This window comes from Ceratotherium simum, chromosome 18 (genome assembly GCF_057802395.1).
Source record: "Ceratotherium simum simum isolate JZ-2026a chromosome 18, ASM5780239v1, whole genome shotgun sequence".
NCBI classification, from domain to species: Eukaryota; Metazoa; Chordata; class Mammalia; order Perissodactyla; family Rhinocerotidae; genus Ceratotherium; species Ceratotherium simum.
The window spans coordinates 51,035,983-51,049,335 of record NC_141917.1 but is presented as its reverse complement, the minus strand read 5'-3'; the positions used below and the strand labels follow the sequence as shown (position 1 = coordinate 51,049,335).

The 13,353-nt window shown below is 33.5% G+C and overlaps 1 protein-coding gene across 5 annotated transcripts in view; it reads left to right on the top strand.

The window, feature by feature from the left end:
- The window catches only part of ADAMTS6 (ADAM metallopeptidase with thrombospondin type 1 motif 6), a 336,164-nt gene that overhangs the window by 177,622 nt on the left and 145,189 nt on the right, over positions 1-13,353 (top strand). For 4 of the 5 annotated variants that reach the window (XR_015555122.1, XM_087443329.1, XM_087443331.1 and 1 more), the window contains exon 9: positions 6,535-6,681. The exons of the other annotated variant lie outside the window; for it this stretch is intronic. Coding sequence is in view for 3 of the 4 variants with exons in the window: in XM_087443329.1 (XP_087299455.1) it covers positions 6,535-6,681 (147 nt within the window). In the remaining variant the exon portion in view is untranslated. The remainder of the gene's footprint in view (positions 1-6,534; positions 6,682-13,353) is intronic. 5 annotated transcript variants of the gene reach the window in all.

Below are 13,353 nucleotides of genomic sequence, written 5' to 3'. Positions count from 1 at the left end.
AACTGTTAGCAAGGTAGAATCTCTCTTTCACCTTTCCTCACCGACAGACTGCTTCCTACAAATGTGGTTTGCATGACTCTCACACAAGTTAGCCCAGTTTACTCTTCTCCTGACAGCTAGAACAAGGGTGTATATTCCAACAGTTTGCACTCTTATTCCAATTGTTCATAAGAAGGTATTGTTGGGTTTGCCCCTCAGATTGTTGCACTTAACTTTGGAGAAACATACTATGCTCATTTTAGCTTAGATCATCAGTTGTTGTTGTTCTCTCTCTGTGTCTGTCTGCATTCCTCTTTGAATTTCCTGTATTCAGTCATCCTTCCACATACATTATGATATTGTGGCTTATGGTTTTACAAGTTTCCTGCTTTTCATTAAATGCACATTTTGTCTTTTTTTTTTTTTTCATATTGCTTTTGCATGATATTTCAGAGGAAAAGAGGGAATACTTTTTACTCAACAATGTAGAAATAAGAAGTGTCCTTTAAACTTTTGGGGTAGGAACAGAAATAGTAAAATATGAGAAAGGGAGTTTCTGGTCATGTATCTACTGGGAGGTTTAGTTGAAAATCTTCAATATACAATTTATTTCCTGGGAAGGAAACAAAACAAAAAGCATACTTTGTTTTAACAGATATTACTGAGAATTTGGGCTTCATTTTCTGAAAAATTAAGACTAATTTGAAGTACTTTGCTTTCACGATTACTTAACTTTCCATAATTGGGTATGTTATCCTAATCAACTACAAACTCCTCTCTCATTGGGTTTGAGATTTGATTTTACACTACTAATACACTAATAAGTTAACCTACTACTATTGCATGGATGCTAGCAAAAGACATGAGATTCCTGGGTCAGAGACAAAGGATTTTATTACTTAGAGCACAACAAGCAACATAAATATCAGCATATTTGTTTTGGTTCCTGTGGCCTCAAATCCCATAGGGGCAACACAATATGGCCCAGATGAATGCTGCACATGCAGTAGGTTTGCTTCAAAACTGAGAAACATTGAGCTTGGGAAATCTACCACTTTTATAGCAAGTAGTAAGTAAACCTGCTCTTTGTCCAGGGGAGATGTTACCTCGTTTCTCAAAGTTATCCTGAGAAATGGCCTGGGTAAAGAGCAAGATTTGCAGACTTGACAGATGCAGCAAAGTATGGGTAATCACACAAAGCCCAAGGAAGACTGCCTCTCCCAACCTCTCTCTCTCTCTGTTCCTAAAACCCTCATTAGGAATCATTATCTTCTTATAATCTGAAATGTTTCATTAAACATGCAAAATCAACCATGGAAGTATTATCTTATTACCACTGTTCACTCATCGGGATGGGCCCCAGGTTCACCAAACTCTCTTTTGTTCTTGTTCTTCTTTCTCTTTTTTTTCTTAATTATTGTTTTTGAAACTCGAGAATGGAGAGTTGAGATTATTTTACATTTATCTGTCTGACTGTCTATCTATCTATCTATCTGTCTATGTATCTATCTATCTCTCCCTAGTTCTTGGTACAACATCATTATCAGTCCCAGTAAGGACCCTTCTTGTTTAATATATATATATCTGTCCTTATTTCTATGTTCCCATTCCTTACTCCCATTTCTTCCCACCCATAGATAGGTACTCTTATAAATTTGATATATTTATTTGAATCTGTATGCATCCTTGTAAAATATTACAGGTTGTTTGTATATATGTGTGTTCACTTTTTAACTTTCTGAGTTTGAATTGATTTCAAACTTACAGAAAAATTGTATAGTAGAAAGATTTCCCATGTGCCCCTCACTCAGATTCAAAAATTGTTAAAATTTTCAACATTTGCTTTCTTTCTCTTTCTGTATATGTACATGTATTTTTTTGGTAACTATTTGAGAGATAGTTGTGGATATGTCCCTTATCCTTAAATATTTCAACATCCGTTTCCTAAGAAAAATAGATAATCTCTTATATAACCATAGTACAGTTATCAAATTAGAAAATTTAACATTGATACACTACTATTATCTAATATACAATCATATTTAAATTTCATCAATTGTCCCAGCAACGTCCTTTGCAACCTGCCCCCCTCAATCCATTTGCATTGCATTTAGTTATATCTCTTTAATCTTTAATCTGGAACGATTCCTTGGCCTTTCTTTGTTATTTGAGGGTGTGCATGTAAGTTTTGTTTACATATATGATATAGTGCTGTAGACCTTGTTCTTTTTCTTAATTTTTTCACTGTTTTTAAGATCCACCCGTATTTATGTGTTGACATCTATCATGTTTGCTGTTTCCAACTTCTGCTTAATATTCCATAACATGCATCTGCCAAAGTTTACTCATCTATTCCCCAGTGACAGACACCTAGATTGTCTTCAACTCCTTGCTATCATAAGTAATTCTGTCATGAACATCTTCAGACATGTTCCCTTTGGGAATATTTATGGGATATATATCCAAGAATAGGATTGCTGGGTCATAATGTATCTGCCTATTTAATTTGACTAAATACTGCTGAATTGCTCTCTGTAACAGCTGCCCTGACCACACTACTACTGTTATGCACTAAGATCCCTGTTTCTCTACACCACTGCCAACACTTAGTCCTAGGTAACATTCTAATTTTTGCCAGTGTGATGGTTTTAAAGTGGACTCTTATTTATTCTCTCTGATCACCAATGAGTTTTACTTCTTTTGCCAAACTCTTCATTGATAGAGTTTCCTCAGGAGAGAATCTATCTTTAAAAATATGTATATATTTTATACTCCAGCCTGATCAACCTATTAGAGGGATCTTTTGACGCTGATGTCATGAATGGCAATTGTAAACTCCCATTTCACTTTGTGTCACTGTCAGTGAACTATTTGACGTTGGTCAGGTCATTTCTGGGATTTCTTATGTTTGAAATATAAGCTACAATAGTATACATTCTCTGAGACAACCGAAACCTAAATCCTTAAGACAACTATCTGCATCTGACACCTAAAATGTAAAGATTATGAGTAGAAATGGAACTTAAGATTTCATCTTTCATATACTTGAATTCATTAGTTTTCAAATCTTTTCTTTTGAGCCAGCCTTGATGGCCTAGTGGTTAAAGTTTGGTGCGCTCTGCTTCAGCATCCTGGGTTTGGTTCCCAGGCGTGGAACCACACCACTCGTCTGTCAGTAGCCATGCTGTGGTGGCGGCTCACATAGAAGAACTAGAAAGGCTTACAACTGGAATATACAACTATGTACTGGGGCTTTGGGGAAGGAAAGAAAAAAATGAAGATTGGCAACAGCTGTTAGCTCAGCAAAAAAAGTCTTTTCTCTCATATACTTCTGAAAGAATTTTTTAAAACTATATACCCTATTGTGTATTTTTCCATTTATGTCTAAAATTTTTTATTTTTATGTCTAAGTAGTTGCAAAAGATAGAATTCCTGGAATACTGTAAATATTAGCACATAAAAAATAAAATTGTTATATACCACTTTTAAGTATATTCACCTGAATCTAAATGCCATTGCAGTCTGGTAACTATCATTATGCATTTAAAAAAGACACAAACATGTTCTTTTATAATCAAAATTTACATCATTTTTTCCCTCTTTTAACTCGGTATGTTTAATCCTCCTTTCCCTCCTAGAATATTATCCTAATGTATATTTTAATATTTCTTAGTATATTTTAAAAATATATTTTGATGCTTAAAAGTATTTTTAATTAAATCAAATATCTCTATAACAAAAATATATGTAAATTGCAATTACATTTAAAATATTTCCTGTGATCATAACAAAAAATTTTTTTTCTGGATTATATGTTTATTACATTACAATCATTATTAGTTAATGATTGATCCAGAGATCGATCATTATTTTATCAAAGCATATACATATTATGAATTTTAATAAATAAATATAAAAGCAAAGTTTTTCTTAGAAGATGTATCTTTAATTGGATGTATTTTTTCAATTACTGCATATATCTCTGTGTTGCTAGAATGAGGCAGGACATCAGCATCAGTTTGATTTCTTTGTTTTGTTTCTATAGATGTGAATGCTGAGAAAATTTGTTCACATGAGTAAGTATTTGAGATGAAAGGAGTTTATTACAGAAAAATCACTCAATCTTTGAACTCCTTTTGAATTATTTGTCAAAACATAACCATGGTGATCTATCATCAAAAAATATTTTTAACCACTCATCAGCTGTTAATTTGATTATATCCTCCTGTAAATTTGATGAAAGTAAGAAACTACATGATTTGTTATTCAATTATTAAATTCTTCCTCAACACTGATAACACGTTTTCAATTGTCTCTTTTCTTGACATCCGTGTTTTTATACCCCAACACACTGAACTATTGTAAAATTATCTATGGGTGATAGATAAGTTTCTCTTTTTTAAGGTGGGAGAAATATGATTTCAAAAGGAGAAGCTTGACTTTTTTTAGAAAAGAATATACAAGGAAGGTGGGGATCTTGAAAATGATTTAAAGCCATCTGTGCATGCCTACTCCTATCTTGACATGACTCTGGGCTATGTCTAAGACCACTGCCAAAAGGAAATAAGATTTTTAAAGCTATCATCGTTTGAAAAGAATCATAGTATTATTCACACAGTAGCATCAACCTTTGAGAGAAATATAGAATATTAAGTTTATTGAATTACAAGTTTACAGTAAGGAGCTTTTAATGTAAATTTGCAGCTGATTGTTTTGACAGAATATATGTCTAATTCAACCAACTATAGAGTCCACCTTCATGTTCCTAGAAGACCATTCAAAGAGGTTGACTCCAGTGTGTTGATGTCAAACAAGAAAACTAAATACTTGTGTTCTTGGAAGGTTATTTGGTATTTTTATTTTTGGTGAGGAGGATTGACCCTGAGCTAGCATCTGTTACCAATCCTCCTGTTTTTGCCCAAGGAAGATTGTTGCTGAGCTAACATCTGTGCCAGTCTTTCTCTATTTTTCATGTGGGACACTGCCGCAGCATGGCTTGATGACCGGTGTGCAGGTCCGTGCCCAGGATCCAAACCTGCAAACCCCAGGACGCCACAGCGGAGCGTGCAAACTTAACCACTACTCCACCAGGCCGGCTCCTTAGTTGGTGTTTTAATTTAGGGCTCTGGATACTCTCATACACTTCTCTTCTTTTGCTTATATTAGTCACTCCATCTGAATTACTAGTTCCTCCTCCCTGCCCCCATATATGAACATATTATATGGCTTCATTGTAGCTCTTTTCTATTGTAGTTATGAAGGCAAATGCATTCAGCTTCCTAAACATGTCTCAAACCTAGTCCCACCTCTCTATCCAGTTCCCTAGTTCAGACCAACATCCTTTCTCAATTGGTAATGATTTTCCAACTGCTCTCTCTGGCTCCATTCTCTTCCCACTTTGATGTCTCCACCATAGAATTACTATAATGACCAATCTAAAATACAGAACAATTCTGTATTCTCTTACTCAGAAATCTTCAGTTGCTCTTACTCACAAATCTTCAATGTCTCTACACGTCCAAAAGTGTTAATATTTACTTTCATTTATTATCTTGTAATTTTCTATTCTCAACTACCTTTCCAAAGTTTTCTCCAGCAACTATCCTCATCTAGTTTATATTCTTGTCACATAAATTACTTTTTTCCTTGAATGCTTATCATGGTGCATTTATTAGAATGTTGCAATGAAGGCATACCTTTATTTTTTTAGTAATATTCAACCTAAACTTCTGGCTACTTGTGCAGAAAGGTTATAATTTATTCATATGCAGTGGGTATATTTTTTACAGAAAAATCTTATGATTTATCATTAAGATATATTTTTAGATCATGTTGAGAGCAGTAAGCGTGGATATAGGATGCAGGAAATAAATGACAAAGAAAAGCTTTGAAAAATGAAGGGAGGCCATGGTAAAGAAAATCTCTATATCCATAATCCTTAAATGTATCGAGATTTTTCAAAAGGTGTTTTGAAAACACACATGCACACACACAAACATAAATTACATATGTATTTAATTATCCTTTATCCATATTAATAAGAAAAAGGACTTCTGTGTGTTTGGCCCATAAACTAGAACTCAATAGATCATGACTATCTTTTTATAATTCCCTTTTGGATTCAGCGTAGTGAGTAGCATGTACTCCAGCATGTTAAAGGCAGGATCTACTAATAATTTCAACACTTACTAACTGTATGATCTTTAACAGGTCATTTATCTTTATTAAATCTCAGTTTTTCTCATCTATAAAGTGAGAATTAATATATATTCTCTATCTGCTCAAGGAGAGATTGTATCATATGAGAGAACATTTGAGAATATATAATAAATTTAAAGAGATTTAGAAATATATTGTATCACTGAATTATTCCTTAGTCTGTTTAACTTTAATCCTATATTTCCTTACAGGATCTAGTCTATCTTGATGGAAGGCATATATTGATAAGGCTAATAAATGATCAAATAAGGAAATAAAGGACGTAATGGGGGGCTGTTTTATTTTTCTCTTATTTCTTTCTTTTATGTTTCTTATGTTTCTTCCTTGTTAAAACAGTTTTGGTATGAACCATGATGGAATTGGAAATTCTTGTGGGACGAAAGGTCACGAAGCAGCAAAACTTATGGCAGCTCACATTACTGCAAATACCAATCCTTTTTCCTGGTCTGCCTGCAGTCGAGACTATATCACCAGCTTTCTAGAGTAAGTAATCTCTGGAGAGTGATGATGAATTGCTCCAGAAGTAAGCCACTGATAGAAGCCTAATATGTAGTGCTTTGAACTTTGCATAGTGAGTAACTTTTATAGAACCCAGTGATATTTTAGGCTGTTCTCAAAACACTTTCATATATCATTGTGGCAAATTTTTTCCTTCATACTCCAACAGAACTTACTGAATAGATTAGAGGAACTGGAGCAAGTATATAAGTGGGGTTGATGATGTGAGTGTTAGAAATGTTCATTGAATGGGAAACAGTGTCAGAAACTGACACTACTAAACATTACATAATTTAATAAACCGAACTTTAATTCAATGATTATATATTTCATTTTGTTGGTGAAAAAACTGAGTTCTATAGGAATGCCAAAGTATCTAATAGTAACAACAACAACAAAAAAATCCAAACACCCAGGAAATGAAGATGAGAAAATGAAAATTTGTCTTTGAAAATTTATTAAGTGACTCATCTTTTCTACAGTTTGGGAGCTTCTTTGCTGGTCCTTTAATGTAATTCCAAGAGTCTAGTTATTTAAATGTGAAGAATGTAAGTTAGCTCAGGTATAACTATGTTTAGGAAAGCAGATGTTCTTCCACATGTCACCTGCATGGGGCTTCAGGATTGGACTTTGGAAACTGATAGACTTAAGTCTCACTTTCTAACTGTGTGACCTTGGGTATGTTACTTATCCTTCAAACTCTTCAGTGACCTCATTTGTTAAATGAGTTTAGGTTGTTATGTGTGTAATTATGTATAATGCTATAATGTGTATAAAACACTTGATAGACATTCATTAAGTGGTAAATATTATTATTTTTAAAAATATCAAGGTTTTACGCTTTATTGCTGTATAATTATCTTCAACTATTTTGTACCATTTTTTTCTTGGGGTGGAGAGATTAATACTCTGTGAAAAAGTGAGTCATACGTAAAGCACAGGTGAGCAACAGAATTTCTTTTTAAAAATTAACATTATAGTGTAAAATTTTAAAAATTCAGATAGGTTATATAGGGTAACATTATTCATTAAAGTTTTAGTTCCTATCTGGTAATAGCCAGATCATATTCTGAGAACTTATAATTACATATTTTTTAAAAAGCCTCAAACAAGAGATTTTAAATTACATAGCACACTACTTTGCTCAAGATCAAAAGATAAATGTTTAAAATGGGCTCTTTTTGATTAATTAATGTAATAATGAAGTTGAAGGAACTATAAATTTATTTCAGAAGGTAGTTCTTCTGAATAGCCATACTATAGCCTAACAATTTTTAATCTTAGTAATAGATAATTATACCACTGTACTTGCCTAGTGGCCAAACTGGGTAAAGAGCTATAAAGATAGACCACAGTGAATTTGTTTGACATCTTTTGGTAGTTTTTAAACACAAAGCACTAGCAATATCATTTTCCAAGATGTTTTTAATGAGATCATATTACCTAAATTTTAAACATTGTTGAAGATCTGCTTTCCCCAGAAATCAAGCCAGATCTGGAATTTCTTCCTTGACTTGGCTCATGTTTTTATAATGGAATCTTAATGCCTATCACCAGAAAGACAAACTGTATAACATGCTCAGTATTCCTGTGCATTTTCAAAGGCTTCCTTTCTCTTGTTTTTTTCAAGTACCATTTTCTGTCTCCTCTATGCTGTTTCTATTGCACAGCCCATTTGCTAGCACCATCTCTGTATACTAAACACAAGGACCAGTTTTGATCTCTTGCCAGACCCTACCTAGTTGATACCATATTAAGGATGTTAAAATACTCCAAAAGGAAATCTCTAATTGCTGATAAAATACAGTTAAGAAATCATCATTCGTTTGGTGAGAGATGTATAAGTATTACCAGTTGCAATAAAATGTTTCATTGAATTAATTAAAAGAATTAATCCAGAAAGCATTATTTAAGCCTTATTGCCTCTTTGCATTTTGTATGTGTAAGCATGATTAGTGTTGACAGGGTTGCAATGGGCTTATTTATCCTGTATTTTATAAAAGTTTTTCTGTTGTGCATTTTCATGGCAATGCTCTCAAAGTTAAAGCCATTAGTAAAAGATAGATATGAAAGACAATGGGTAGAGATTTGGGGACAAGTTGGTTTTTTTTCCCCTCTTTAATAGTAAACTAAACAACTCTGATTGTAATCTGATGAAGCAATAAAGGTTTTTTAAACACAAGGCCCTTTAAAAAGGTCAGTTCACTGGAGCACAAAGACATAATAGTAACTTTCTTGAATTTCTTTGTTCCTTTTTATTAATGCAGTGGACTTAATTGCTTTAACAGCTATGTGTGATATTTTTAAAAATGCAGTGATATTTTGATCAGGGGTTGAGGTTACATTTATGTTTTATAGTTGGCTCAAAAAGACTCATAACATTTTATTTTAGTTTCTCTTCTCAAGAAAAAGAAATCTTGAAAGATGAATTGTTTAGGAACTGCAGCCCAGCCAACAAATGCATACCTTTCTCTGCTTAGTGACTGTATAGGCCAAAGATGATGGTGGATTTTAACAATGAGCTTTCTATGATTTATAGAGATTCACTATTCACTATGTTCAACTGAAAACAATTCCATGGCCTTTAAATGCCAGTCAAGTAAAAAATCTCTCGTGTCATTCTGAAACACTAGGTGCTATTGATCAATCAGGAGATGGTGTTTACCAACTCCCAATATTTTTTTTCAGATTTCTTAAACTCGGTGATTCAATAAGTGGTTCATGAATCGCCCAGAAGCCGTCCTGATTAAATAATAAAGAACCCATTTCCGTTAAAATGGACGTGTTATGCCAGCTTCTGATGTTTTCCGACGACGGCTTTGCAGGTAGTGTCTTTCCTATCTGCCTGCGGGACTTTATTTATTTATTTATTTATTTATTTATTTATTTATTTATTTAGAAAATAGAGAAAGATGAACCTGGTAGTATGGCTCACACTCATTGACGACTATGGGCTAATTTACCAGGCAGTGGAAGGCAGCCAGAAGTAATTTAGACCCGTTTTTCATATATTTTCCACCACTTAGTGGTAGTACAGAGTAATTTCATATAGTTTTCAAAAATTCCATGGCCTCTGTGAATCAACTCTTGCTCTATTTAAATTAAAGTCTGTTAAATTGTTTGAACTGTCAGAGATCCATAGCAAAATTTCCTACAGTTCCAAATTAAATACAGACTAGCCATTTTCACAGAAAGGATGGAAGCTGAAAAAAGAGAGGCAATGTTATGGTTGAAGGTGAGCTAGGAAGGAAGGTGAGTGTAGAGCCATAAAAGAAATGATCTAAGATGAACAGGATGACTTAGGCACTCACATTTCCTCTATAGGAATTATCTTTGAAGGTCCATATCAATAATCTATTAGACAGAAAACAATTTTATACCTGTGACCTTTGTTTTAATATGGAATCCAAGAAACAGCTTAGCAAAACAAGTTTCTCTTCCTTCCGTTTATCTGACACATTTGGGGGACTTCACTCTAACCTATAAATATCTTTAATAAATCATAATTACAAATGGAGAAAAAGAGAACATAACTGAGTAAACCATTGTCACTACAGTGTTTGTGTATTGGAAGCCTCAAGTTCAGTTGTATTCAAGCACCCCAGTCACAGAGACGGCAAGAGAGAAAGATCTGACTTAGAGTAACTCATTTTAGGAGGTAATGTATTGTTAGTTTTGTGAAGACTGATAGAGCAGTTTATGAGAACATAGTGGGTAAGAAACTTGACTTGCCATAGATGATACCAACCTAATTAATTTTTGCTTAATTTAGGTATATTAGCACAATTTTGTGGAGAAAAAATCGGAGATGGCGTTAAATGTTAACTTTTTGTTGTTGTTGTTAAGAGACTGTTAAGATATGTACAGGGTTATATAGTAAGATTTATTTTTTAGGTTGACCTCGTGTGTTGTAGACTGAAGGTCTATACTTTATAGTATAATTGTTTAAGTCAAAAATAAATCTAAAATTACAATTAGGAGTATGTCCTCATGTGTTCTGGAAATAGCCAAGAGTGCATATTTTACATAGGTTATCTGTAAATTTTAGTTGAAGACTCAGCTCTGGCTCATGTTCCTATTTTCAAGGCTAATTTTTGAGCTATGTAAATAAGACTTCTCTAAATTAGAAGTAGAATACATATAATACAACTGTGCTATCATGCTGCAAGGATTTCTAGAAATGTAAATATACTCTGACTTACCAACAGTTTCGTAATCAAGGAAAAATCGTGTTCTCAAAGTAATATATTTTTGCCTTGTCTTAGAAGCATAAACAAAAGTAGAGTCTATGAATTCAATAATTGTCTATATTGCTGTAGATATTAACTAGGGTGGGGCTGTTAGTTGTGAAATATATGTTGCTAGGATTATAACCATTGTTCTACTTTTTGTGTGTGTGTGTGTGAGGAAGATTAGCCCTGAGCTAATATCCGTTGCCAATCCTTCTCCTCTTGCTGAGGAAGATTGGCCCTGGGCTAACATCCATGCCCATCTTCCTCTACTTTATATGGGTCGCCACCACACCGTGGCTTGACAAGCGGTGCGTTGGTCTGCACCCGGGATCCAAATCTGCAAACCCCGGGCTGCCGAAGCGGAGCGTGTGAACTTAACTGCTATGCCACCAGGCCAGCCCCTAGTTCTACTTTTCATGTATACAGTTTTGCTCTGGACAAGTATATCTGTGGTTAACAATAGTAAGTTATAATAATATCTCATAGATAGAAACTGCTAACAGTGTTCCTCATTTCATTTATTAATAAGTGAGTTTTATATTTTCTGAGTGGCAAAGTTCACATAAGACACCAAGGCACAAACCATGTATGTTTAAAAGTGAAATTTGATGAGAAAATTCAAGAAGATTTATGTATACTATCACTACTATTATTATTTTGGTAGTAGTAGCAGAAATAACACTAGACTCAGCATCATAAGAATTGTATAGTTATATCAATTAGCTAGAACCCTAGATTCAATAAAAATTACTCATAACTTCCATTTTGCTAAAAGGAGGCGATTACAAAATATAGGAAAATAACTCATATCTAATATTTTTGAGAATGGAAAAAACATTTTTACCAGGAGACCTATACAAAAATGTTCATATTGGCATAATTTACCATTTCCAGAAATTAGAAATAATCTAAATGTTCATTAATAGAAGAATGGATAAATAATTGTGGCATAGTCTTAAATGGAATGTTAAAGAACAATATAAATGGACAGGCTACAGTTATACACATGAACATGGATGTATCTCACATTCATAATATTGAGTGAAAGAATAAAGTCACAAACGAAAACCTACAGTATGACTCCTTCTATGTAGAGTCCAAAAATGGGCAGATGAGTAATTGGGAGGTAAAACTACCAAAGAAAAAAGCAACGAAATGATTATTTTAAAAATCAGAATACTAGTTACTTTTTGGGGGGAAAATGCAGGGTTTGATTGGGGTTAAGCACTTGGGTATTTTCTAAGAAAAAAAATAAAGAAAAGCACTTCCGGGGTTAACTATACATCTCTCAGATCCATGTCCTCTACCTTCTATACCTATATCTGTGATATTTCATAATGGTAATTGATGACTCAGAGGCATGGAAATATCCAGAATTATTATTTCTAAGAGTTAATTAATAGTTAATAATTTTGATCTATAGATTTAGGTTACTTACAAGTTGTAAAAAAGTAGCAAATTTTAGTAACATGCAAAAAGTATATATGTTGCTTAATCTTCAGTTAAGAATTGAAATATGAAAACTACCTCATCCCTCAAATACTTTAATCAAGGTTTTACTGTATATACCAGGATGGTTACCAGGAGGAAAATATGTAGTACATTTTCAATCCAAAATGTAGAAACAATTTAAGTCAACCTTGCAGATATCCCCACACTTGCTTTCCCAGAGCCAATAACAGTAGGTAAGACACTTGTCTTGAAAGCGTTGGTAATTTGTACAAATATAGCCAAACCCATTTCAAAAGGCCTTTGTTGATGCCGTGTTCCTAAACACATGTTCATTTTAAAAAGATCTATATGATTTTTCGCTTACTTTTATTTCATATGGTGTTAGTCTTCTGTAAAAATATACTCGAAAAGGAGAACAAGACATGTGTAGATATTTAATTAGACAGCATTAATACAAAGCAATAGGTACTTCCAAAGAACTGAAACAAAAACCCACTTTTGGGATAAACTTTCTCAGAAGAATTTGGCCACAGGTGACCACAGTGTATATGGCATTCTTCATTGTCTGGAGGCTCTTGCAGTAGTTGTCTGATTTGGTACTTTTAAAGAACATAAACCGTGATTAGAAGACCATTAATATCTGGGAACAAGAACTTGAAATGAAGTAGTTATTCTTGCTTCCTCCTTGGTTAAACCAATTTTCAGTTTGCTATCAGGAAAAATTTTTTCTTCTGGGTATCTATTCTTAAACTCTTTCTTGGAGTCCATATAATTCTTCCTCTAAGTTATTAGGTTACTTTTCTGTATTCCTAAAAGTAATTGTGTATGTTAATTTTTAACAGATTTTGGGTTGGTGCCACTTAGGTGAATATATCTTACACTTTCTTTGTTATGCTATTGGCAAATATTTTTCTCTGTAGGATCCTGTACTTCAGTACTTCAGTTCTTAAATTTTTCCAATTGATTTATAGTG